The sequence below is a fragment of the Heliangelus exortis genome, chromosome 18 (assembly GCF_036169615.1).
Source record: "Heliangelus exortis chromosome 18, bHelExo1.hap1, whole genome shotgun sequence".
Lineage (NCBI taxonomy): Eukaryota > Metazoa > Chordata > Aves > Apodiformes > Trochilidae > Heliangelus > Heliangelus exortis.
Window position 1 is genome coordinate 9,905,765 of NC_092439.1, and position 25,553 is coordinate 9,931,317.

The window sequence follows — 25,553 nt, forward strand, 5'->3', positions numbered from 1 at the left end:
ACTGGGATCAACAGTGGGATGGGAAGGATTGTTCCAGTTTTTTGTTGGTCTATGCTGTGTATAAACATAGAGTGTCTTTGTTACACTGAGTGAAGGCTACAATATCCAGGGCCCTCCTGTAGTCTGAGCATCTGCATTACACAAGTCATGGGCTTTTGTCTGGTCAGCCTCAGACAGGAGCTGTAATGGGGCAAAATGCACTCGTGTCCTCTTCTAGCTCTTGCTAGGCAGGGTGAGCCAGTCTTGCCATCCCGCTCAGACCTCTGTGTGCACAGAGAGTTTACCAGGGAGCAAGGCAAAGCCCTTAGGAGCATGTAGCAGGACTTCCAAGGTAACTTCAGGCTCCTGAAGCTTGGCTTGGCATTCCTGTATTGACTGCAGGAGTGGTCCAGATAAGTCCACCATAAGACCAATTTCTGGAACCTCTTCTGCGCCTTGCTTTTGTACAGCTGAAATTTACTAAAGCTGAAATTTACACAAATTCCATGGTTTTCCTATGTTGCTGGCTTCCCAGGAGGTTGCAGAGTGTTATTCAAAACTTCAGGAGGTGCAAAAACTTTGTATAGTTTATATCCATGATGATACAAACTTTGCTTCCTAAAGCACTAATTATTTATTGGTTACTTGCACAGTGTTCACCAACACAGAACTGAGATCGAGAGTTTCCAGACCCAGAGACTTGACACAGGAACGTGGAACTGTGACCACCTCAGCCCCTCTCTAACATGACAGAAAAAACACAGCACTTTGAAACATTGGAGGGAGGAGGACACAGGATGCTCTCTTAACCTTGGCTTCTCTTTGCTACTTTCATAAGACAAAATTCTGGTCTGCCTTTTTTTTTTTTTTTTTTTAAATCAGCAAACTGGTCATATATTGCAAAAGATCAGTGTTTTCATGGGTAAGTAGTAATTACAGAGTAATGGCTTAAAACATTTCCTGAAGGAACATAAAGCTGTTTCTAAAAGTCGAGAGTACATTAAAAGGATTACCATGTAGATTTGATTTTTAGATAACACTAAAATGGATCCCAAATGGACTTATGAAAAGGGATGCTATCTCTTTAATGGAAAGTGCACAGTCTGACAGCTCAGCATGCAAATGGTCCTGCAAAGGACTGTGTGTTGTGTTTTTTCATTTCAACAAGAAGAGAAGGAAATAACTCTCCTTGTCCTTCTCCTTGCAACTTTTAGTAACAGATGAGTTTGTCTGCTTTTGCTAGGAAAGAGGGGGAAGAGGCTAGGTTTGGGGGTTAACTTCACCTTTCTGAATCACTAGGAAAGTCTATTTCACAACTTCTAGAAGGTCAGCAGCAATTTTATCTCTTGCATGGATTGCAGTAAGTAGATGGATTCCTTCTGCATTCTCTATAGGTGAATCTTTACTCATCTCTTTGAAATGAAGAAAATATGCAATTAAACTATAGTTTTTGTATATTTATTGTGCTAAACTTGTGCAAAGCATAAGCATCCATGTTTGTCTTTGCCTCTAAATTTGGAAAGGGACAGGAGAGGTTGCTATTTTCATACTCCAGTAACTTGCAATCACTATACTGTTTGCTATTTCAGAGTTGCCAGCACAAGTTTCTGGTGATTGATGATGTAAAATATGCTTTTGGCCTGAGCAGGATTTCTTCTAGAAACATTCAAAAGAGTATATTCATATTTCATTAAACACAGAACACCAGGATTTCAAATTCTTTTGTGGTATTGCACAAATTATTATGGGCTCCAAAAGTCTTGAGAAATTTCTATAAGCCTGTGAAAGCTTTAGATTGGAAAGTCATCATTGCCTGCATTAAGGCCTGTGACAGATTGCTTCATCAGTGTACACAGAGCAGAACATCAAATGGCCCTTTGGCAGTGGGCACTGAAATTCTATTAAGGTTGCCGAAAGCTTGGGTTGACATTGTATATGTCTGCAAAGAGGCAGAAGAAAAGATGATGATTATGGGTGTGCAATGATATAGCTCTATTCTCCTTAAAATATTCACATCTCTAGCGTACCAAATCTGTCAGGGTGATGTTAATGTTTAACTGCTGAATCTGAGCTCTGCTACATTGCACATCTTTGCACATGTCTTGAAACCTCAGTAGTAATATGTTAAACAGTGCATTTTAACTGGAAGATGAGAATTGTGTTGTATTACATATGTGCCTGGAAATAATTGACTTGAGTTTTTACTTCTCCAGCACACTTTGGGATTTTAAACTCGATATAGGGTTTTTCTTTTTGTGAGCCACCTCCCCCATGTTTAGCATTGTACACAGCTTGTTCCTCAATGAGCTGAAAAGTGAGGGATGAGTTTTTACCTCTGTGATCATTTGACTCAGAAACTCATCTTCCTTTGGTTTGCTCTGACACCCAAACCCCTCAAGAGAAAACTTTGGAGCTTGGTGTCTTTTCAGTAGGCACCTGCAAATCAGTGGAATATTGAGGAATTTGGGAAGAATTCCAAGTTAGTTATCCCTCATAATAATTTTCACATCTACGATGTTCTTGTACTGCTGGACAAATGGTGTGAGGGTGGTCTCTTCATTGCCAGACTTTCCTACTACAGCTGATGAAGGAGGGAACTGGACACCTAAAATCAGGACCTTTGCCAGACTGCAGGACACTAAATTGTGACTAACAGGGAAAGCCTGATCAAAATGTTCTCAGACTAGGTTGAAGGTGGGAGAAATCTGCATGTCTTTTTACTGCTCCCAAGGCTTCAAACAGTAAAAATTGATTTTACTGGAACACATGTGCTAAGAATAAGCTTTGGACATATGCCAATTATGAAAAATTAAAGCTCAAACAAGCATATTTATGAGCACAGGGAAAATGTTGCTTACTGGAATGATTTATAAAAGCTGTTTTGCAGCAACAATTTTTATGGTTTGTGTTCAGTCCTGGTGCCATGTGTTTCTTTATAGCTACAGGATGTCCTCTGATAAGAACAGCTCCAGAATAAAGAGTGTCTTAAAGCAGGAACTAGAAGTCTCAAAATTTGGGGAAAATGAAAATCTGAATTCTAACCCTAAATCTCATGTCCTGAATCAGGACCTACCTAGGAACAGATTCAGATGTTGTGAATGATTATTTTGGATATCTTGGTCTATCTGAGAAAATGGTTTGAAAACAGGGTCTCTGAAGTAGGGGAGAGTGGAGTGGAGGGAGAATTAAGCCACTTGTGCAGCTTTGGGTCACTTTTAGGCAACTGAAACTGCCAGGGGACACTAGACTCTAAATTATGTTTCTTTTAAAGTTTGCTGTGAACTGTAGGGCCAAAAACATTGCTGTGTTATTGGGAGCAGGATAACAGCATAGTTAAAGTAGAAGTAATGATCAAAATGGTTTTTTTTTCTCCTATTAACAGTCCTTTCCAACTACTTTTTTGCCATGCTTGGGAAGTTTGTTCAGTAGGGATTCAGAAAACAGAATACCACAAATGAATTGCTAAAGCCACTGTAAATACACCTGCTGTATACTGCAGCATGAAGCTGGAAATGAAAAAAGATTGTGGTTACTCATTGAATAATTCTGATGAATGGTTGGAGGCTTGTTCATAAGCATTTAGTTGCAAGTACTCTGTGTTCCAAATGTAATGTTTTAATTGGATATACAGATGGCATGATGAGTTTCACCTTGCTGGCCATAATTCTTCAAATGAAATTCTTGGTGTAGATGCCTGAGACAACGTGCTCTCAGTTCAATGGAAGTGCATGGTTTAACTTGTTTTGCAGGGTGTAATATTCATAGAAGGTGAGTAATACAATACTGGGAACACAAAGTGAGTTTCTTTTTAAGGGAATGAAATTCACTGCATCTTTTGGCAATGACTGTCTGCATTTACTTAAATGGGTGAAGCAGGGCTCTAATGCTTTTAAATGATATCAGATCCTCTGATAAAAGACATAAGACTGCAGCTTATTTATTGTGATGAGACAGGAGTTAATAAGATTACTCCTACTCTTACTTTTTCTTCTTTTGCAGCCAAATGCTGGGATTTTTGTTAGCAGGCAAAAGGAGGTCAGCTCATTTAAAGAGTGTTGCTGCTAGAAATAAACACTTTTTTCCCTCAAGTGGAACTCTGAAACCTCAGCTCAATTGCCCAACTGCAAAAACTCTGATCTTTAAACCAGAATTGCTTTTAGCACTGGAATGCCGCACCCCTGTAATACTCATAAATTTTTAAAAAATATATAATAAAAGGAAAGAAAAAAAAAAAAAAAAAGAAGAGAGAAGTGTAACATAAACCTGCAATAATTAGGGTATTTGGCAGAGGGGTTGCTCAGAAATGTGGTAACTGTATCTGCAAGGTACTGCTCTAGCAAGTATTTTTGTGGGAGAGTAAATTAAACCATCATTCCTGTACGGTGTTGTGGAAGGGGCTGTAAAACTGTACAGGCAACACTGCTCTGGAGTGGTTGTCACAAAGGTTTCAGAGAATAGATAGATATTGGGGTGTGTGTGTGTAATGTAGTTGACTGCTTTGTTGTTGAGCAAGCTTTTACAGTAAAAGTAGCAAATCTGAGGAAAAGTTGTTGTTGTTGGGGGGGGGTGTTTGTTTTTTGTAGTGGTTTTTTTTTTAATTAAAAAAAAATAAAAATGCTCCACCAAAAACTTGCAGAGGGAAAGAGTTAAAGCCATCTGCCTGAAAGCATTGTGTAAAACATACACACAGTGTTGGGGAAATAAGCCAATTATGTGTGCTTCACAGGAGGTGGGGGACTGACCTTTGTGTATAATTAGTTCTTTTATTTAAAGCAAAGATTTTGAATAGAATAACTAATTAGCTGTCATAAATGGCAAATTGAAGATTTTGGCCAGATTCCTTGGGGAGTGTGGGAGGACGTCCCTCCTCCCACCCTGTACTGGAGGCTCTGGCTCTGCTCATTAGGGTTGTTTTTAGTTCTCTGCAGTGGTAATGAGGAGCAGCACTTCCCAGAGCCCCCTCTAACGAGGAGTGGGGGGCAGGTGGAGGAGAACCCCCCCCAGCTCCCACAGCCCTGGCTGGGCACACGTGAGTGTAGTGGAGAGCTGGGGTGGGAGAGGGAGAAACTGAGGGGGGCTGCTGGAAATCAGAGGGGCATCTGACAAGTCTCAGGGATATCACCTGTGTTTTCTGCTCTGGACTCAACTGTATAAAATACAGGCAAGCTGCAGAGCCTTGAGGCATATATCATTAGCCAGCAGCCCTGCATTACTCTTTCAGACCAATTAACCTTTAGAGTTGCATTAAAGAAATTAGGTGGTGAACTTCCATGCTTTCAGAGGGGACCAGTAGCTCTCTTGCAGACCAGAGCACTGTGGAGCACTACGCCATAGGACCATTGCAGATAACTGTTATTTAAAAGGTCTACCATTTATAAAAAGTTCCCAGGCTCTCTTGGAAACGATGCTTTATGAACAGTGCCCTTAGAAACTGCAGCTGATTGCCATGTGAATAGAAATATCAGTAAAATGGCTTAGAAAAATTTAAAGGTGTACTTAGCAGACACTTGTGTTATAAAGCCAGCTGAATAATTTTACAGAAAGACCCCAACTGAGAAGATACAGGCTGATTAAAGCTAGTTTGTCCGACTGTGAATAGCAGTAAAGTTTAGATTACTCAGTACAATAACAGCCTCTTTAGACACAACCATAAATTTCAGTATGTCCAGAGGTGGCGTCTATAATTTTTTAATGTGCACTGGAGCTCCAAGCACTCAGAACAGGTTTTGTTTTGTATTTACCAGCAGCAAGTCTATTAAGTTGTAAAGGGCAAAGAAGGGAATGTAGGTAGCCAAAAATAGAAAGGCTTCATCTTCTGTTTCTAAGAAAAGATGGCAATGGATGGCTAGCAACAGGAGAGGAGAGAGCAACTTGATGGTACTTCCAGAATTTTGTAATCAATCAGCATTCCCTCTGTGATCGTGTATTTTAAACAGGTGAGTGACCAGCTGTTAATTTTCCTACCTCTGCAACACTCCTCATTTTCTAATCCTTGCTTGCAGAGCACACGTGGAATTTGTCAAAGGTGAGCCCTTTGTTCCTTGACAGCCCCAGTTACACCACATCCCCCTGATCAAATACAGCTTGGTGTCTTTGCATTTTTTTTGGTAGGTACTGGGGAAAAATATACATAGAGAACTGAGGCAGCTGTCTTGCAGTGCAGAATTTTTTCCAAAAGAGAGACCAGCTTTCCGTGTGGTTTCTGTCTTCAAAGCCCAGACTGCTCGGGGTTTGCATGGTGGGAGGCAGGAGGAGGGAACTGGGATTTGGTGTTGGCTGCGTCCTCTCCCGGCACGCCTCTGACCCTGAAAGGGGTTAAGCTTCAGAGATGTTTCTGTCTTGTTGCTGGGAAATGACATGGCAAGTGTGTGAGGAACCCTTGCTGATCAAGTTTGGCAGTTTTTGAAATTTTGTTTCACACCTTGCCTGCTGTGTCAACTCGCCAACTAATTGCAGCTGCAACTTTCCGTAGTGGTGTGTGTGCCAGGCAGACTGGTTGGTGGGGATGTCACAGGGAAGCCTCACAGACCAAAATGTAATTTCAAAACACTGAACCTGACCAGCAGAGGCTGACCTCGCTCATTATTATCTGAGTGGGAATAGCAGCTTTGAACATCATATGATCTCGGAAATGGTACCTTTTTTTCATTAGAAAACCCCCTGCTGAACACTGACCAAATACATAGCTTTTTTCTTGCTTAAGGTACTGTTTAAAAATATATATATCTGTTCCTTTGCTGGTTATTAGAAGAAAATCAAAGTGTTACATTTCCCTCATTCTCAGAGGCCTCTCCTAAGACAATGGTGCTTGTAATAGCAGGGAACGGAGGTGGAGACGGTGAGTGAGGGCTGCCAGGGCCATGGATGGCACAAGAACCACCACTACAGCCAGCCCACAGCTGCCCAGGCCTGCTTACTGCCTCAGGACACCCTCTAAACCTCCCAAGCCACCCTTACCAATCAAACCAACCTCTCCTAATGGGCCCTGCACAGCCACCCTTTGACTGTGCTGCTGTTACTGGGAAGCCCTCACACTGAGTGAGGGCAGGTGGAACTCCATCAGGTTTCAAAAGTGCTTGAGGGCTTTGGGAAGCCCCTTTGGGCTGAAGATCTTGTATTAATGATTCACAGAGATGATTTCAAACCCCTCCCATGCCAGCAGTTCTCTTGGGAGGGGGTTTAAGGGGCTGCTCTTATCTAGGATCTACAATCTGAAATCTGCAGCACTTCCAGATGCAGGATGCTCAAGTTCATCTAGATGAACCCTGCAAAAGGAATTGTATGATGACTCTCCTTGTAAGAAAACCTCTTCTGCATCTGGGGTATGCAGTTCACACTTAAAGTGCCTGTTTGGTGGGGTTGATAATAGTTCCTTGGTGCCTAGGTCTTCTACATAAAAAAACTACTTGCACAACTAGCTCTTGGTTTTCGTAGGTGCAAACTATTTTCTTTCATCACTGGTACTGATCATACACAGTTTGCAAATGCAAACTCATGAGTGGGCCCTTTGCCTCAGAATAAGGCAGTCTGTTCTCACAAAGTGCTGGTTGCCTTGTGTGGAGTTGGGGAGACCATGGTGTGGACGTCTTCAGTTTTCTGAAAAAGAAATTACTCAAAAAGTGAAGCTTTTCTTTGCTCTTAAAGTGTACTCTGCAAAAAAAAGTGCTGTGTTCAGAACTATGAGGATGCTTCCCTTTTACTCCTCTGATTGTGTACTAAATACTACATTACTCTCAGGATCCTTACAGGTTGCATATGTGGCAGGCAAACAGATTTAAGTCTTCTCATAGTTGTTGCATATTGGGCACTGCAGTAAAAAATTCGCTTGTATCGACTCTGCAAGCAGGTTTGGAGTGTGTCCCAGCAAAGAGCAGGAGGGCTCTTTAAGCCTTAAGAGTTTTTGAATGTTACTTGACCTGTCTCTGGGCTGCTGAGCCCACTTTGGTAACAAATGGATCAATACCTTGCTGTTTGTGTAGAGGTGTCTTAAGTGCTATTGTCGTCTGCTTGCAGCTCTGACAAAGCAATTACTACTGTAGGAGTGGTGGGTTTTACATGTGCTGAGCATTAGCTACCATCAGGTCACCCTGGCTTTTAAGGAAAGCAGCAAATGTCACTTATTACAGTGGCAGAGAGTCAGTCCTCTCTGGTTAAGGGACTGTTAATAATTCCATTATCAAGTTGCTACTTTCTGGGACACCCAGCACTTCCCACAGAAGTGAACTTTGTGTGAGGATGTAACCAGTGACACTTGCTACCACAGCCAGAGTGTCCCCTCTCATCTTCTCTGCATTGGTTAAGCCCAAGGCATGCTCATTACAGACCCAACGTTGTCATTTTTAGTGACTGACACTGGTAAAAATGAAAATCAGTAACGAAGGCTCCAGAGAAAATGGGATTCTGGCACTTTCAATGAGTTCGCCTCTACTTTGATCATCTCCTGTCCCTTTCCTCCCCCACAGTAAAATCTTTGTTTATTTTTCAATCTTACCTGTTGATTATATAAAATCCTCCCCTGTCTCCCTCTTAAACTGAGAATGGTGACAGATCTCACACCCGTGTCTGTGCCTGCCATGGGAGTCACTGTTGCTTGGAGGAGAGGATGGAGCTAGAGACAGAGCATGAGGAAGGTGGCCACAGCAAGGCTTCACCAGCCTGGTGATTTGAGTCTCCTGTCACCACCTCATACCCAGCTAGCTCGTGCTTGCTTTGTGCAGTCCCAGCAGCGTTTGCCAGGGAGGAAAAAGCTTCTGTTTTTTTTTATTACCTTCTCCAGCAGTGCAGGAGAAGGAAAGCTCTGATTTGCTTAAGGACTGCAGCTTCACTGGCAGTAGAGGGGCACTGGTTGGGTTATGCTCAGCAGTCCTCAAGGGCTTTTGAATAACATTTATTTTACAGCAGCCCTTGGGCTGCTCTGGCTTTCACTGTGACCAGCAGGGTTCATCATGAAAGAGGAGAAACAGTGATGTAACACAGCTTTTTATACCCACTGCTCCCCTTCCCCCATCAAGCTGGATCCAGCCACCATGTTGGACTGGGGGTACATACACTGGTGGCCTTTCTGATGCTCCTAATGGCTCATGGCAGGTAATTAACAACATGAGGGTACCGGTAATGAGGAGAAAAGCAAATGTTGACATTACAACCAGTTCATTCTGCTGTGAGGTGTTAATTAAAAGAAGTCTGGTGCTTTGTGTCAGCCCTACCTTTAGGAAGAAAGGACTGTGATCCAGTGTCACACTCCCACTCACCCTGTGACAGCAAACGAAATCCAAGTTCCTTTGTCCATCAGCTTCTCGCAGTGTGAGCTCCCTGTAACAAAACCAGCAGCAGGGTTTGCTCACAGATCCACCTGTAGCTCACAGTGCTACCCCAGATGCAGGAACCTGTTCAGGCTGTGGGGTATCTGCTCAGGGTGATGCTGTGCTTGCCTTGCAGGTGTGCCGATGCTCTCCGTGCAACCCAAAGGGAAGCAGAAGGGCTGTGCTGGCTGTAACCGGAAGATCAAGGACCGGTACCTGCTGAAGGCTCTGGATAAGTATTGGCATGAAGACTGCCTGAAGTGTGCCTGCTGTGACTGTCGTCTCGGAGAGGTCGGATCAACTCTTTACACAAAAGCAAATCTCATTCTTTGCCGCCGAGATTACCTGAGGTAAATAGAGGAATGTGCTGTGGGCTCTTCCCAAAGCCTCTCGGTGTGCTGCCAGATGTTTGTCTTCCTAAACCTCTGCTATGAAACATGTACTTGTGCATGGGAAGCCCTGCCTGCAAGAGGTTGGAGTTTCTTTCTCTGTCTAAGCATTTTTTTTTTCTTTGCACTTAATGTATTTTGTAGTCAGGGAGGTGGCATCCTATATTTCCATCAAGGTAGAAGGAGAAGGGGGTGATTTAAATTTTCATTATTATCAACAAAGAAGAAAGAGCAGTGCTTGTGGAGAAAATTAGGGCAAGACTGTTAATAATTCTTGCATCTCTTTGATGCTAGACTCCTGTTTATTGACTGAGATCTAGCCAAACCTTTACCTTTTCTTTTTCAGTGGTAGCTTTTAGGTAGATTTCTAGTGCTTCTGTTGAGTAAGGTTCCTCCTGAGAAGCTCTCATCCCTTCCCTAAGTAATCAGAGCAAAACACTCCAAAATTACAGATCAACTGAAAAAATCTTTTCTTAGGAGGAAGTCTGCAGAGACCATCACTAACTCTGGGTTAGAACTACCTTGCCAGTGTGTGTTTGCAATGCATAATGACACATGGGATTTTTTTGTGTGGTGTGTATGGGGCTTTTCTACGTAATACGTTATATAAACACAAATTACTTTTAATAAGGACTAATGTAAACATACTTATGAGAGTCACATTGCAAAGTACTTTGAGTTTTGCTCTGTTTTTCCTTTAGAAGAACATACTTGATCTCCAACTAAGCTGTGAGTTTTCCTTTTTTTTCCTAAAGCACATTTTCTATGCAACCTCAACTACCAAACACATCTAAAGAAAAAAAAAAAAAAAATCCAACATATTGTTTTAAGATAGAGAGGCAAGATGACATCTAAACTTGTGGTGTCCAGAGGCTGGCTAGATTAGTCTCAGTGATCAGATCCTTTATGTGTTTCCATGAAAACATATTCATGAAAATCTTTAACAAATATTTTCTCAGTTAACTTAAGCAAAAAATATCTCCTTCTAAAGATGAGAGCTTAAGCAGTGAGCCAAACAGAAGAAATAAGTCTATTAGCTGCAACATGGGAGCTGCCATCTTGTCTTTCAGCCAGGCAGTGTACAAGAGCATCCTGCTCACATGAGGCTTTTTGCTCCTGTTTGAGCTGAAACCTCCCAGGGCACACATGAAATGTCTCAGCTGAAATTCTGCCACACAGGCAGCAGTCAAAGGTCCACACTGGGTTAGGTGGGATGTGTCCCCAGGCTGTGAGGAGGAGCTTGGATAAAGGAGGAACACATCTGAAGGAGAAAAGATGGAATAAGCAGCCTTTAGAAGGGTGAAAAGGGTACAATGAGGAAAGAGTGAACTGCTTTCACTATCATGAAACAATGTCAGTACCTCGTCTTCATTCTGAGTATTTAATGATGTTCTACATGGTGCAGAACCCTACTAGGAATACTTGGTTGGGCAGTGATTCCCATATACATTTGCTGTTTGAGCCCTACAAGCTACCTCATGTTTTGTCCACTTAATGAGCACTGTATTGATTTTAGTTTGTTCCAGTTTCATAACAAAGATCATGTGTGGCATCAAATCAGACCCATTAAAGTACCAAAGGAGCAGTAAAGAGCAGATCTGATGCTGTTAAACTTAGAATAAACCAGGAAAAGAAAGAAATAGTCTACAACTGCAGTGGTAAAAAGGTTCTTCTGGGAATGCTTCTTTGAGGTGAAAAAGCTTAATCTGTGATCTTGTCACTGCCCCCCAGATGGCACGACTTGCTGGGGCACTGGAGAGGTCTCTGCTGGAGATGGAAAAAGAGGTCAGGAGTTGCAGACCCCAGGCCCACATCCTGTCTTTGCAATCCCATAAAATTTAGCCAACTTTATATCTCTGGGGTGTTTTATTCTTGCTAATAAGTAAATTTAGGCTTATACTTTTTTAGGGGGAGGTTCTTCCACACTCCTGGGTTCTGTTCTTCTGATGCTAAGGAACTATTGCAGTGTCCTAGGATAGGAACAATGGCATTTCTATGTAGTCTTGTATTTTATGGAAACTTAAATCATTGTTTGGTTTTGGTTTTTGTTTTTTTTTTTTTTATTTGAAAGCGTCCTCTGTTGCATTCTACACATTGTATTTCTTTCTCTTTCAATCTGAACTATTAGTTTCTATTAATAGAAGGAACTGAAGTTGCCATCATCATCTTCTCTACTGTTTGTTCACTCCGGGTAATTTGAATTTTTCTTCTTGGAGAAATACTCATTCATTATATTCACATAATTCTTTCCTTTTAATAGCTCTAGAACTTCCATCCACCTCTTTTTATTTCCTCCTTCAGCAACTCACAGTATTTGTTCTGTGAGTCAAATTTTAGCAGAATTGATTCCTAAAAATAAATTTTCTTACTTCTCACTATACTCACACCAAAACAGGAGTACTTTATCTGGAGGCCAGTCAAGGGAATTTATAGTTGGCCACTTCCTCCATATACCTTTGAATAAGAACAGGGTGAGTATTGCATTGATACTTAGTAGGTCAGCCATCATGTGAAAAATTAAAAGGCAGACTGGTTTTGTGCCCATAAATGTAAATAGATGCATCTTGTATAAATGAAGTCCAGAAAGAATACTGGGGGAAAAAAAAAAAAAAAGGCATTTCATAATGTCTTTATAAACCAATGTTTCTTTGAATTTGCCTGTGAGATGAGTATGTAGTTTGCTCACAACCTGGTGAGAGGTGATTTCCCCTCCCCTGGCAGGCAGCAGCCTTGTTCCTGTCCAGGGCTGTGAAGACCCAGCTGTTACCACCTCACTGATGCTCTGTTTTGCCCCACCACTGTGGAGGCAGTAATGTATAGGTGCTCACCTATAGACACAAAGGACTTCTGGAGCATTTTGGGCTGCTTAGAAATTCATCAGTTTGCAGGTCAGGGCCCCTGCTTGTGCCACCCCTCCTGCAGGCAGGTTGGGCTCGGAACCCCTGTACTGTGGCTGTCAGGGCCACCAAGAGTGGTTCTGCTGGACCAGAGGAGCTGTGGCTGCTGCAGGGATGGGGACGGGGATGAGTTTCTGGGCTTGGCCAGGGGTGTGGGGTAGAGCACTGGGTTGGCTCCTTCCCTGCTGCCTTGGTGTTGCTTTGGAGACATCTTTGTTTGAGGGGTTGGCAGCGTGGTGGGCTGCTGGTTGTGTGTGCTGGTCCACAGTGGGCTTTTAGAAGAATTCTTTTGAATGCATTTCAGGAGCTGCTAGCAGACCGTAGCCTATCATTTGTTTCAAAAGATAAACCATCATCATTGCTTGTGAAGGAACATTTGTTAACCTTCACATTTCATAAAACACTTTCTTGCTCATTTTTTAATCATGAAAGATGAAATTGGATCTCGAGTTGTTATCCTTGCGGTATCACCTCAGTCTCCAGCTGTGTCTAGATGTATCTTTCGATACATTTCGCCTGAGCAAATAGATTTACCATTTGTTCCATAATCACAGTTCCAGCATTCTTACCTCTAATTATTTTTGATAAGCAAATGCTATTGAAGAAACTGCTTCTGGGACAGAGGAGCTTAGCATGCAGCTCGGATGGCTCCTCACAGCCCACACGCAGCAATGTGTGTTTGTTCCTGGGCGTAATTAAACATTCACCAAGCTCTGGTTCACAGGGACGGTTTGGGTGTTGCATCAGGATTTCCTGGGAGGAACTGACAACTTAAATTTCACTCTGAAAAGCTGATGAAGAACGTGATTTTTTCCCTTTTTACTCAGCGTGGTGCCCTCACACGAGCAAAGGCGTGTCAGGATGCTTTGACAGGAGCAGAACTGTCACTTCTGCGTGTTTGATATGCTGGTGTGGGGAAAGTTTTTCATCACTTAAACTGATTAAGGCCTTAATTAGACTCCAAAGGAAGCTCTAAACCTGCATTAAAAGATGATAGCGAATCAGTAAGAGAGAAGGGCTTTCCAGGGAGCCCTGATGCTCTTCTCAGTAGATTTTATGAAAAGTTTTTTCACCCAGCTTCCCACATGTTCTGGTCAGTGCTGCATCCTCAGTGTGGCATCAGTGTGGCAGCCTGAGCTGATTGCCAGTGCCTCTGGCAGGCAGAGCATCCCTGCACCCCACCAGAGATGTCCCAGCAGGGCTGCCAGCCCCTGGCACTGTTGCCCCTCAGCACTCTGTGTCACAGAGACTTGGACTCCAACCTGGGCAGCTCCAAATGAGTCAGCTGCGTGATACTGGGGTTTCCAGCTGTTGGTTACAGGTTTTTGCTCTGCTCTAAATGCAGGTTCACTGTGTTAGAAAATCGCTTTGGGAGCTACTGAGGTGAAGTTTTTTGTATCTGGGTTTAATTTTGTTGTGGGAAATAAAAAGTGATCTTTCAGAAACACAGGTGCCCTGCCCTCTGGCATGGGAGGACACAGGCAAATAAAGGCCCTTCTTCTGGGGGTTTCCCTAAATTGGGAATGAAGGCCCTGAGCCAAACAGATAAACCACAGCTGGACATGTAAGCAGAAGTCTTCAGGAACTGAGACATGCATGCTGAAAATAGCAGAATTGAAGTTAATCTACCAGAGACATCACAAGTACTCTGGATGCAGCTTCAGACTTCAGAAGCTGCAACAGCTTTGGATGAGCAAGGAGAATCTTTGGGATTTTTTTTTTTTTCACCAGAGAAGCACAGTGAGCATGTGTGCACTGAGAGCAAGCCCTGCCTGTTTTTCAAGGGACACGTTCAGCATGGAGAGGAGAAGGATAAATGCAGTGTGGTTTAAGAAATGGTATGTGCTCAGGGCCCAGAAACATTGCAAAACTGAAGTGCTGTTCTTGCATCACAACAGGGAATGTCTTTCATGCTACGTAGGATTCCCTTACTTCTACGCTTGGTGTTTATAGAGATTAAGAAGAATTAATTAGGCTCAAAATACAACATGTCTTGGCAACATTGCTGTGCTTTGTGATTTTAAAGCAGAGATTTTTTTTCTCCATAGTAGCTGATCCAGGAGTTTCTCACAGCCCATGTCTGTCAGGATAAACATGCAAAGTTTAGTTTGTTCGCTTGTTTTTTGGTTATTTTTTTTTCTCCACTTCTCCACAACCTCCCAATGAGGAGGAAAGGTTGTGGGGAGTAATTCTTGCTTACTGTTGTATACAACCTCCCAGTTTTTTTGACTGCTGTATTTAAGCTCCCCTAGAAGGACATGGTTACACATGTGCTCCACAGTGCCAGAAAAAAATGAGATGAATTTTAAGGTCAGTGGCCTCAGTTATACCAAAAAAAAAAGTCTGGGGCAGGGGAGGAGGACTTGAACTGCTAAGAGACTTTCTGCTAAGAGTCTCAACCCCACTCTAAAGATCTACTGGAAATACAGTGGGACAGAGCAAAGGAGTAAAAACAAGTGAATATTCAGGTGCATTCTTCAACTGAAATAGATGCCCTTGAGCAACCTTGATGTGTATGCCTAATAATTTCTGAACTAGTGCAGTCACCTGACCAGAGGGCTTTTTTGTACCACGCTGGTTCAATTCTTCCCTCAATTCTATCCATGAATGCCAAACCCTCTGGCATGCAAGATGTAAATTCTTTGGGATTGAACTTGAAGGTGTCATGAGAAGACAGCTTGACCAACTTCATTACTATCAAATTGAATTTCCATCCCTTCAGCTGACATGACTTCCCACTGTAGCAGTGACAGGGGTGTCCTGGAGAGGAGGGTGCACCAGATAATATTTATTTCCCATGCTGAAATGCCTCTCACTTGGGTTTTCTCTGAATATTACATGAAGGATGACTACAGGGAAGTTGGGAACATTGAGTCTGAAGATGCTGTTAAGCTTATTCTTTTCCTGATATTAAGCAATGTTCAAGCTTTCCTTGCAACTTGGTACATTTAGTACTTTGTTCAAAACAGACTTGTAGCTCAGGATACTTCTAATATCCACAGATGGGAATAATATGGATTGCAAGTTGTTAAGAGCTGTCCTTACTGGAAGTTTCAAACCTTACTGTTGGTTTGTTTCAAATGGTAGGGCAAAACCTTTTATTTTCATAACCCTGAATTTCAGGTACATAAAGCAACTCTGGTTCAGCAGAACATCCTGATGAAGCCATGAAATAATCAGCAGCAGTAATACAGTGTATGGGAAAAGCTGTTCCACCTACTACTTGTGAGAAGATATGAGCATGGGATTTGGTAGCTGTTAAAAAACTTGCATATGTGGATATACAAATAAATGGAGAAATATGTAGCTGCACACAGTATCTACAAATATAGATATTTGTCGATAGATAAGTGTTTAGTCCTCTTTCAACTCAGAATTCTTATGTTTCAGTGTTGACAAAGCCTTTTGTTTTGGGGAATTATCAGTCTGTTTCATTCTGAAATTGTTTTTGTATTGTTTAAAAAAAAAGCGCCAACTGACACTCCCAACCTGTCCTTTCTGCACCAGTCTTTATTTATTTGTGCCTGTCCTGGCACAAATTTTTTTTTTTTTTTTTTTTTTTTAAGTCTCCTGTGAAGTCAACAATCTGATATCTAGTCAGACACCAGGCTAGAGAGAAAAGAAATGGGGACTCTCCTTGTAGGCAGTGACAACAGATTGTTGTTTCTAGTGGTGACAGAAATAGGCAATCAGGTTGTCAGTTTAGCCACCTTGCACATTTTGATTGGAAAAGAAAAAATCTGTTAAAAGATTCTAAACTTAATTTGTTCACATGAGAATTTTCTTCCTGCTTTCCCTACAGTAAGAACCCTTTTCCATTCTTTTTCTCCAAAAATCTGCAGGGTGCTATTGACTTTACTACCATTAGAATTAACTTCAGGTATATTCATGGAGCTGGTGAGGTCTGGATCTTGTTTCAGAAGACTACTCTTTAGCCCAGACAGGACCAACTAAAAAGCATCCTTCAACAGTTGCCTACTGCTTCCAGGAGCACTCCATTTTTTCCCCATTAATTCATTTGCATTCACTGCTGCTCCTGTATGCCAATTAGCTTTAATTTTTACTATGTACACTGACATCAATGGCCAATGAGAACAGCACGTAGCAGGGTTTTTAGTGTGCCTATAAACTACAGAAAATTGTCCTTGGACAAACTCCTGCTTTTAGACTGGCTGACAACAATAGATATGGGTAAGTTCAGGCTAAGAGCCATTAAACATAATTACTACCACAGGGTAAAAGTTTAATTGTGCTAAATTTTAAATCTGCATAGTCTGTGCTTATTTACAAGCTGGCTAGGTCTTCCTGTTACATAAGAGGGAATAAATGTGTATTTAAAAATTGTTGCCTTTTAGCTTCAAAGAGAGACAAAAGAAAAAAAAACCAACATTTTTTTTAGAAGCAGCAAAACAACTCCAAACTGAAGCCTTTCTGTATTTTCAGCTTCTTTTATGCTAATGGCTCCAAGCTGGTAAGTAGATGCGGAGCATCTTCTGATAGATTTTTCTGATGTGCCTCAACTTTGTGTGTGTGAATGTGTGAGAGAGTATTGCATCTGTTATGAAGGTGTCTGGGGGACAAAATGCAGATCAGTTTGTTCATGTGGGGTTATTTTAAATTTAGCCACAGATGGGGCTTGGGGTGGAAGATTTGCCTCCTGTTCCTTGTGTTCTCTCCCCCTTCCCATAATGTTAAGCTCCCCACTTCTGAAACTTTCAGCTTAAGTAGCTTCTGAGTAACTAGGTAGCAGAGGTAGCAGATTTTTTTTACAAGCAAACAGAAAAAGGAAAATCCATGTTCGTTTAGCTTTTTCTTCCAGCAGATTAAAAAAAAATCATGTTCGCTGGGCTACAAGTTAAAGCTTATTTTTAGAAGCATGTTGAGTACACAGGGCTGTAAATCACTCCCTGAAAAGCAGATTAAAATTAGGAAGTGGTAGAATAAGTGTGAAATGTTCATCTGTTGGAAAAGGGAGGATATGGAAGACTGTGAAACTTGATAGAAGAGAAAAAGATTAGCACACTGACTAGCTAGAAGCTACATTTATGTAGACATTAGAAGGCAACACGGTTTCAGCTGGACAGAACATAAGCTTCAGATCTTATGCAAACAGTCAAAGCTGTTTAACAATTGGTTTACCCCCAAAACCCCTGAAAGGAGACAGGTGAATACGATGCCAAATACATTTTTCATGTTTCTTAAGCTAACTGTTTAAATAGTTAAGTGAACATCTGTCCAAATTTCCCCATCATTTCCATTTAGAAAAGTCTCCTATTTGAAGGCTGAAGAAAAGCGCCTGCTTAACAATGCAAATGGTGCTGTCTGGGGCCCCTTTATTTTGTTTAATCTAGATTGAGCTCCACACAACTGTGATGCTAATGAATAATGGATATTTTATACTTGTGCATGTAGCAGTGCTGGGCAGAGAGCAAATCTAGGATTAACCTTCCAGTTTCCCTGGCTAATGTATTGGACTCGTTTTTTGAGTTTGCTTTGACTTGGGCACTCTAAAAATGGATGCCTGGTTTTATGGAAAATGGCAAAAGCTGTCAAGTTTTGCTGTGTCCTAGTGGGGTACTGCAGGAGGGGCAGCTCTGTTGGGGGAGGGAGGGAGGGTGGGAAGGATGTCTGTATTAATGGCTTGATTTGCAGGCGGGTGCTGAATGAGAGCCAGGGCGCTTCACGGTGGGGACCTGTGTGCTTTTCAGTCCCACATTTTTTCAGTCCTGTCTGCTGGCGTTAGGCAGCCAAGCACCACGTTCAGCTGCCTCCCCTTTCTGCCTGCCAGAGCAAGCCAGAGTCACTTTGCAGGGAGAAAGGGGCTGCCCTGTTAATGATTACGTAGTCTGAGTTTGCCAGTGCAAACTACATAGCTGGAATTTTATTCTGCCTTTCATCCCTCATATGATGGAGTTGCAGGGGAAGAAATTTTGGTACTGCCTTTATGATTTTTCTGTCCTGCACAAACTTTTCTGTTTAGTTTGCATCATTTAACTTTCAGTGAAAATGTAGCGATGTTCCTTCATAGGAAGTCTTGGGGTTTTCCAACCAGGCCTAATCAAAGACCACTGATACCACTTCTAATGGAAAATAAGGGTAGCCTTTTTTTGCAGCTGAAGAGCAAGCTGACATTGGTAGCACAGCACTGCATCAGAGTGGGAGAGTTGTGTGGAGGTTTCTATAACATCGCTGGGTGGTTTAATTCACAATTACTGGCCAGTAATAATTAGTATTGATCAGCTTGGCAAATTGCAGATATAGAAATTGGTTATAGATTTTCCTGATGCTTCTCATCTCTGTGTTGTGGAATCAGCCAGAACCAATGGCTTGAAACAAAACGTGAGCCCAAATCTGTCTGCAGGCAGCGGCGCGTTGCGTGCACGGAGCTGATAATGGTGAGCAGGAACCGTACATCTTGAGGCTCATCAGCCCAAGAACATGATTTTTATCATCTCCTAAGCAAAGTAACTAACCAGATGTGTATTGACCACAGGTGAAACTTGGTTTTGTTGGCCTGTTGATTCATACCCTGGCTGGGTCATGTGGCTTTGTCGTGGCATTGCCATGCTGCCCCCGGAGTGTACAGAGTTCTGCGGGGACAGCTCGGAGAAGGGGATGGGGGGAAGGATGCTGCAGTCTTGTTTGAGTCCCCTGGCAGGAGCTGTAACAGCAGCAGACATCTGGGGAGACAGATAGTGAAAGCCAAAATGAAAATGGCAAAGCTTCCAGTGCTGAAGGGCTGTCCTGGAGGACTGAGGAGCTGAAGTGGAACGGCTGAGCATGCTGTTCAGGCCTCGGTGGAAGGGCTTAGCTGGCTCCCGGGAGGGACATGGAGGAAGGAGGAGGGGGGCACAGCCAAGGAGGAAGGCTTACTCTCCAAGATGCCTTACAAAATGTTGTGCTCATTGTGAGACAAATTGTGTTTTTTCGTTTTAAACCGCAGGTAAGTGAAGTTCTTCTTGAGCTATACTACATCACTGCCTGCCAGGGCTGGTGAAGTTTGTAGGTCTGTGTCTTGCTGTGAGAGGCTGCCAGCCTATCCCTCCATCAGGTTGTGGCCAAGCACATGTGGAGGAGGATGGGTGGCCCCAAGCACCTACCCCACCACTGCAGAGAGACAGATAGGTTTTGACTGAAATCTTGTGAGCCCCAAAATAGTGCTCTAAGTGTTTAATGCTTTTCTCCATTAGACAGCAAATTAGCCCAAGGCTTGCAAACCAAATGAAGTTTCATCTTGACAATCGGAGCCTGCTCACCAGGCAGTTTTATCCCAAGTACCTGCACACTGGTTGGTCAGCAAAACAGAGACTGCAACTTCTATTTATTGGTGCAATACAGTATTTGATACTGCTAATTACACTTAATTAGTCCTTCCACCATTTAATTAAAATGGCTTCTAATGATTGTGCTTCTTTGGCAGGCTCTTTGGTACCACCGGGAATTGTGCTGCCTGCAGTAAACTGATCCCTGCCTTTGAGATGGTGATGAGGGCCAGAGATAATGTTTACCATTTGGACTGCTTTGCCTGTCAGCTCTGCAACCAGCGGTGAGGACACAGTTATTATACATAAAACCACAAAACTAATTTATACCTTTGCCTGCAAAACAGGAGGAATGTTTGATCCATGCTGCCTGTCTGGGACTCAGTCTGCTGGTGTGGCTTGGGCTGGTTTATTGGTGATGCACATAAGTACCTGTAGCCCCTTTACTGCAAACCCCCTTGGAGCTGGTGGGCATTGGCGGGGCAAAGGGGGACACACAGACAGCAGATCTGGCCATGGTTGTATGCAGCACAGCTGCAAACAGCTTCAGCATCCTTTCAGGATCTACCCTCTTTGCAGAACACAGATGATGGAGAAAGGACCACCTGTAGCAAACTGGCGTTATTTTGTTTAAATTTGGGTTTTGACAGGCTCAAAACTGGAGATGGTGAACGCAAAGGAGAAAGAGAAGGGGCAGGAAGACTGTAAATAAGCTCTAGTGTGAAGTTCACACTAGTTCCTCCACACTAGGAACCCTTTGGTTGTTGTGTTATGGGGACCATGGTGGTATAATTTTGAGTGGGGCTTGTGTATTTCTGCTGGGTTTTATGAAGTGGAAAATGCATGTCAGGGAGGTTAAGAAAGAATCGCACACAAAGTTTTCCCCTGGGCTACCTGTAGCTAGCCAAATTTGGAAGGGCTGTGAAAAATCTACCCTGTTTGTCAGTGACTGTAAGCAGAATGGAAACCCACAGAGCTAATGTGACACAGTGTCACCTTCTGATGCGTCTGTCAGTCCATCTCCCAGACAGGCCTGAAAGTAATTGTTCCTCTTGCTTGTTTAATTGAGCTGCAGTGACTGCCCAGAGCCCAAGGGCTGTCCTGGGGTTCCTGTTCCGGATTTGTGGTTGCGTTTCCCAAAGACAAAACTATGAAGCTTCCTGTGTGAAGCTGTGAGAGAGAGTGATGGGAAAGAGATGATGAAACTTGTGGGAAGATAGAGAACCTGATTCTGTAAAGGTTAGGTTGAATGACTGACTTAAAAAATCATCACTCTCTTGTCCTAAAACCAGAATCACAGCGGATTCTCCAATGGAGTAGCCATACCGGGTGTGTGTGTGTGTGTGCAAACCCCTGCCAGCTTTCACACTTACCTTAGGAGCCCATTCCAGCTGGGATGCTCCTTCCATGCCCTCTGACCGTAGCTCAGTTCGTGGAGCTGAATGGTTTTGCAGCTGGTTGGTGCCAGAGCGTGCAGGAAGAGAATCGGGCGAGCAGTTTGTGGCTCAGGTGGCTTCACTGGATCCTGTTATGGAAGGTGGAGGCGGTGTTTGTTCGAGGTAGAAAACTCCAATTAATATTGGCAGCATCCCCCGGCGCGGTGGCAGCGCCGCGGCGGCAGTGACATCTAGTGGCTCCGGGCTCCTTCCCGGAACCTCTGAGGTATCTTCCAGCTGCCCAGCCTTGTTTTCCCACTCTTGGGCACGCTGCTTTCAGCAGCCGTGATTCCCGATGGGCAGCTTGTGGCTGTTTGTAGGGCTAACACGTTCCCTCCCCGGGGCCGGGCTGTCCTCTCACAGCTGCAGTTCCGGGATGTCTGTGGGGTTCGTGTCTGAACTTGGAAGTGTTGCCGGGTGCTGCCAGGATCAGCCCTCAGGCTCAGCTTTCTGCACCCTGCTGATGAAGGCCGGGAGGAGAGGGATGCTCCCAGGTTCCACACCAACACTAGAGCTAAAGCATCTCGGATGTCTGTTGTGGCAGAGGAGAGTCACAGCTCAGGGCTGATCTTGGAGTCTCTCGGATCAGTATTTGTCATCACATTCCTACTTTACTGTAGCTTCTCTCACAGAAAAGCCTGGTATGGCCCAGTTTTTATTTTCAGGAATTTCTTTTAAATTTCACCCTTTATTGCAATGACGATTGCCTCCCTCCCTCCTCTCTGTGACTGCTCATGCTGTTACTGCATTCAGTGCAAAGAACAGTCCTGCTCTGCCCTTAAAATAACCTCCATGTGCTGTCAGTGCCTGGCAGGGAGGTGCAGGTAATCCCCCTGCCCTGGCAGAGTCGTGCTTTGATGCAGGAGGGATTTGCCCAGTTTGAGGAGAGCTGAAATGTTTCTGAAAGATGGGCTGAGCATGCAGCTCCATGTAGATCATTATTTTTGGCTGAGATCAGTCTACAAAGTTTTATGACTTACCCTCTAGAGCTTTTGGCCTGAAAGGGCAGAATGGAAGTGCTCCTCTACAGATGACAATGGAAGCTGAGCTGAGAACAGTGAGTTTAAGTAACCCTGAAGTCAAAATTGCAGTAGATGCCAAGACTAGTTATGAATTGGAAACCTCGCCTGGAATGCCAGCTTGTTCTCTAGCTGTGAAAAGTTTTGATTATGATGACTTTTCCCTAGTTCTCTTCCCACTGACTTGTCCCCCTGTAGCTAGTCTGTGCCTGTGTAGAGTGTAATCCAACTGAGCAAAATGTCATAATATTTTTGCCAAGTGGGAAGTGTTTTCATTAGCTTCATTCTCCAAAACATGAGATTTGCAGCAAGTCCTGCAATACTTCGGTCTGCTGTGCTTTAGTAAGCTCAACACTGCTTGTCACAATGCTGAATAAAAGTTGGTCACCACTGTAACTGGCTAATAGATGAGTATTACAAGGGCTTCAGTAAATCCAGCTGCTTGGCTTGCTGTTATCTAAAATGTGGTTTTGCTTGGAAGAAAATCACTCTGTAGAAATGGCAGGATAGGTTTAGTGCCTGCTTCTCGTTGCTGCCAGCTGGAACTTGATCAGGCAGCCGGGCTCTGCTGCAGACCTGCTCCAAGGGTGGGGGCTGGCGGTGCTGCCCCATGTGATGCTCTTCAGGGAGCTAAGAGCTAGGGCAGGTGAAACTGGGTTTGAATTTTCCCTGTTAAATCCTCTTTTTCTAGTTGTGATGCATAAGCTGAGGAGATCCCAGCTTGCTGCTGGGTTTGCAGGACTGGTGGAGAAAAAGAAATAATCACCTTTCCAGTGAAGCAAAGCCCTTCTCCCAAAACTTCACAGGGTCTCAGGGTACCCCTCCTGTGCATTTTAGTTTCCATGTGCTCATACAGATCCTCGTTGGCCCAAACCAGGTCAGGCAAGAGATAGCTGTTGGTGATGCTGGTGGTAAAAGTAATTTTTGCATTTCTCTTCCTGGAGATTCATATTGTACATAAGGTAGGGATACGTAGCAAAAGCAGGCAGCTGTGTCTGTTATTTATAGTGAGGAAAGGTGGGGAAAGTAGTGGTAAGGAGAGTGTGCAGCACAATTTTTAGCATAAAAACTGTTAATTTAGATTAATTTTTAGCTTTTTAATATACAAAAGTTTGGATTTCAGAACTACTAAAGCATATGTCAGAGAGGAAAGAAGATGGAAGGTCTCCAGTGAAATCTTATAAAGTGAGAACCAGTGCCCAGTTCTTTCTGTATTGACTTGACCAATTCATCAGCTTATTTGCAGCTGTTCAGTTGGAGAAAACCTGTGCCCTTGTTAAACTTATAAAGGAGTTCTAAAATGACCAGTTCTGTTCTTGTATCAGAGAGTATTCCGTTTTATGGAGAAGCTCTGCCCGGAGATGCTTGAGTCACAAATCTAGAAAGCATTTTAGACACGGACAAGGCAATGTCCCTGCCAAAGCTCTGCTTGGGAGCAGAGGAAATGGATATTTGAGTATTTGAGGTCTGCTGTATCTTCTGAGGATGGGGTCATCTCCACTGATCTTCCTTCAAAGCCCAGTTAATACTCAGCGTCACCAGAGGGTGGTACCTGCCCATTCATCCCTCTGGGTTCAGCGGTGCCTCCACTTTGGGGACCTGGGTCTGATTTAAGAATTGGCATTTGGGGCAGGGTGGCACAGCCCTGTGCTCTGGTCTGTCACTGCCCCACTAGTGTGATGGAATAAAACCAGCCCCTGAATTGGGTGCAAAGAGCATTATTTGTTATCTTAAGAAGTAAAGATTAGCTTCTGATTCTTAAACAAGCAGGGAAGGTGGAAAAAGCTATTGGCTGTCAGTTCACACCTCTCAGATCTTATATGTGGAACTTTTTTGACCTTAATGGTCAAATAAAATTGTTAAATATCACAAGCCTCTCTGTCAACTTCAATACAAACAGAACAATTTACATGGTATATAGAGAGCAGTGCCCTTCGCTCAATGAAGATAAAGGTTAGGAGTCCAGCCACCAGGAAATTTCTATTTGTTGTTCTGCACTGTACACAAGGGGGTGAGGAAGGACTTAATAGCCAGTCCTTGCCTGGAAATTAGTGTAAATACTGCTGCACCCGAGGGAACCATGAAAACGTGGATGCCAGCAAAAACTTCAAATAGTCTCTGTGTGATACCGCCCGTTTGATTTCCCTCTTGCAGGGCCTTGTCTGCTGCAGGGAGAAATCCTTCCCTGCTCCCATCCTCCTCCAGCTGCTGGTGTGGGAAATGGCGGTGGCTGGGGCCTGCTTCCTACAAACACATCCTGGGAGCTGGGCTCCAGGAAAGGGACTGCAAAACCCCAGGAGTGTGTGGGGATGGGGAGCTGGTGTGGGAAATGGCGGTGGCTGGGGCCTGCTTCCTACAAACACATCCTGGGAGCTGGGCTCCAGGAAAGGGACTGCAAAACCCCAGGAGTGTGTGGGGATGGGGAGCTGGGTGAGACCCGTGGGATATCCTGGGTTCCACCTCACCAGCAGCACCAGGAATCAAACCCTGGTTCCTAGAGATGCCCTCAAGCCCCAGCTCTGCCTCAGACTCCCCCCCTCTGTGACCACCTCGCTTCATACGTCACCATTAATTATTTTTATCTTCCAGGTTCTGTGTGGGAGACAAATTTTTCCTCAAGAACAACATGATCTTGTGTCAGATGGACTATGAGGAAGGGCAGCTGAACGGGAGCTTCGAGTCGCAGGTTCAATAACAAACCCTGGAGCACTGTGGGATGGGCGCTGGGCCGTGCCAGCAGCCAGGACGCCTGTCAGCTTGCCTGCAATATTTTTTTAATTCTTGGTCCAGAGAGGACTATATACATTGTAGTACTTTTCCCCCCAACACAAAGCAGTTACAATTTTAGATGTACAGTTGTGCCTGCTTAGCTGAGCACTGCATTGCCTGTATGTTTGTGAGTTTTTTGGGGTCTGGGGGAGGGCTCTGTACAGTCTGTTTTCTGTATATAAACTGGAACATTTATTTTATGAAAAATGTAATGCAATTTTATTACTGGTGTGAATTAAAAATTATGAATGTTTCCTGGTCATCTTAGCTGTGGTTTGTTCCCCGTGTGGTGAAAGCCTGTAGGTCCTTGTGCTCGATGTTGAGCAGACGATGAGAAATAAATACCCAGGTCCCTGGAAGCTACTTGGATGGAAACAGAGGTGGAAGTTCCCACACACAAACTGAGGGAAGAAATGTTGCTGCAGAGTTGGACCTCTCTGCTTGAACTGTGCAGAAACTTGTGTCCAGGTTAGCTGTGCAGTACAATGGGAGGAATCAAG

The 25,553-nt window shown here is 43.6% G+C and overlaps 1 protein-coding gene across 4 annotated transcripts in view; it reads left to right on the forward strand.

Moving 5' to 3' along the window:
* The window catches only part of LMO1 (LIM domain only 1), a 62,684-nt gene extending 37,377 nt beyond the window's left edge, over positions 1-25,307 (forward strand). For all 4 annotated transcript variants that reach the window (XM_071761791.1, XM_071761789.1, XM_071761790.1 and 1 more), the window contains 3 exons: positions 9,418-9,631; positions 19,988-20,113; positions 24,874-25,307. In XM_071761791.1, the coding sequence (XP_071617892.1) occupies positions 9,426-9,631; positions 19,988-20,113; positions 24,874-24,979 (438 nt within the window). In that variant the 5' untranslated portion in view covers positions 9,418-9,425 and the 3' untranslated portion in view covers positions 24,980-25,307. The remainder of the gene's footprint in view (positions 1-9,417; positions 9,632-19,987; positions 20,114-24,873) is intronic.
* Positions 25,308-25,553: the final 246 nt, after the last annotated feature.